Source organism: Geospiza fortis, unplaced genomic scaffold, assembly GCF_000277835.1.
Source record: "Geospiza fortis unplaced genomic scaffold, GeoFor_1.0 scaffold317, whole genome shotgun sequence".
NCBI classification, from domain to species: Eukaryota; Metazoa; Chordata; class Aves; order Passeriformes; family Thraupidae; genus Geospiza; species Geospiza fortis.
Genome location: NW_005054398.1, coordinates 221,143 through 222,325, shown reverse-complemented (window position 1 = coordinate 222,325; position 1,183 = coordinate 221,143). Strand labels below are relative to the sequence as shown.

General features: G+C 63.7%; 1 protein-coding gene across 1 annotated transcript; it reads right to left on the bottom strand.

The window, feature by feature from the left end:
- Window positions 1–22: 22 nt before the first annotated feature.
- Window positions 23–1,180, bottom strand: GCNT3 (glucosaminyl (N-acetyl) transferase 3, mucin type; the record flags this gene model as incomplete). Its single annotated transcript, XM_005425907.2, has 1 exon — window positions 23–1,180. A coding segment is annotated over one exon (1,158 nt), but the record flags the coding sequence as incomplete, so codon positions are not given.
- Window positions 1,181–1,183: the final 3 nt, after the last annotated feature.

Sequence of the window (1,183 nt, the reverse complement as noted above, 5' to 3'; positions counted from 1 at the left end):
GGCCAGAGCCTCCGGCTCCCCCTCAGAGCCCCCGGCCGTACAGGGCCTTGTGGCGCAGGTACTCCTCGAGACACTGGACGGCCGCATCGTCCACCTCGGGGTCGAACTTGTTGGCCAGGAGATGGTGTTGCTGCAGCATCCAGGGCACGTCGCCCACCCCGTAGATGCAGATGGAGCGCTGGTGGCGGCCGGTGCAGGGCGGGTAGGGCGCGCCCTTGCTCATGTCCCCCTCCAGGTACTCCCACTTGACCAGGCGGGGAAGGGCGTTCATGTCCGAGAGTTGGAACTTATCGCTGAGGGGCGTGCCCCCCGGCACGCCCGGCATGCGGTTCAGGGTGGCCCACACGTACTCGTCAGGGCTGTAGCTGTCCTTGGACCACTCGAGGAACTTTTGTGCGGTGGGGTTCTTGAAGATGTACCGCACGAAGTCCCGTGTGACGGCGTTGTAGGCGCTGCCCGTGAACATGGGGTAGCTGTGGGGTGGGGGCAGTTTCTTCTGGGAAGTGCGAGAGATGGTCTCCCCCACCTCGTGGTGATACTCCCAGCGCTGCTGCTTGGCGGCCGAAGGCCTCTCGGACTCCATGGTGTTCTGGCCCTGCAGCAGCTGCAGCGCCCGCACTATCTCGGCGTTGGTCTTGATGGGGAAGTCGGTGCCGCAGGTGTTGATGAGGTAGCGCCATGGCACAGGGCTCTGCAGGAGGTCCTGCATGCAGTTGAGGTCGGCCTGCACCCGGGACCAGGAGGCATAGACCACGCTTTCTAGGCGGCTGGCCACGAAGACATTGGGGAAGCAGGCAGCAATGGCCCTCACGGCCTCCTGGAAGGCAGCCGGGGATTTGCTGTCTACATGGACGCAGTAAACGTTCTGGGGAGCGTAGACGGACCGCAGGAGCCGCTCAAACATGTCGATTTTGTGGTGGATGATCATGGAGTAGGCGATGGGGAACTCCTCCTCCTCCTGGCTGAGCGGGAACTCGATGTAGCGCCGGGTCTCCTTGAAGGCTCTGCAATCCCTCGTAATGTTCAGGTACTCGCCGGGCGTTGGTAAAGCCCTTCTGTTCGCCACTTCCAGGTTGTTGAGCTGCGCCTCCTGGATGGCTGTCTGGTCCCCGCGGACGACCCCCGAGCAGTTGATGCTGCGGCTGGGGGAGAGCTCCAGCTCTCGGTAGAGGCGGGGGTGGTC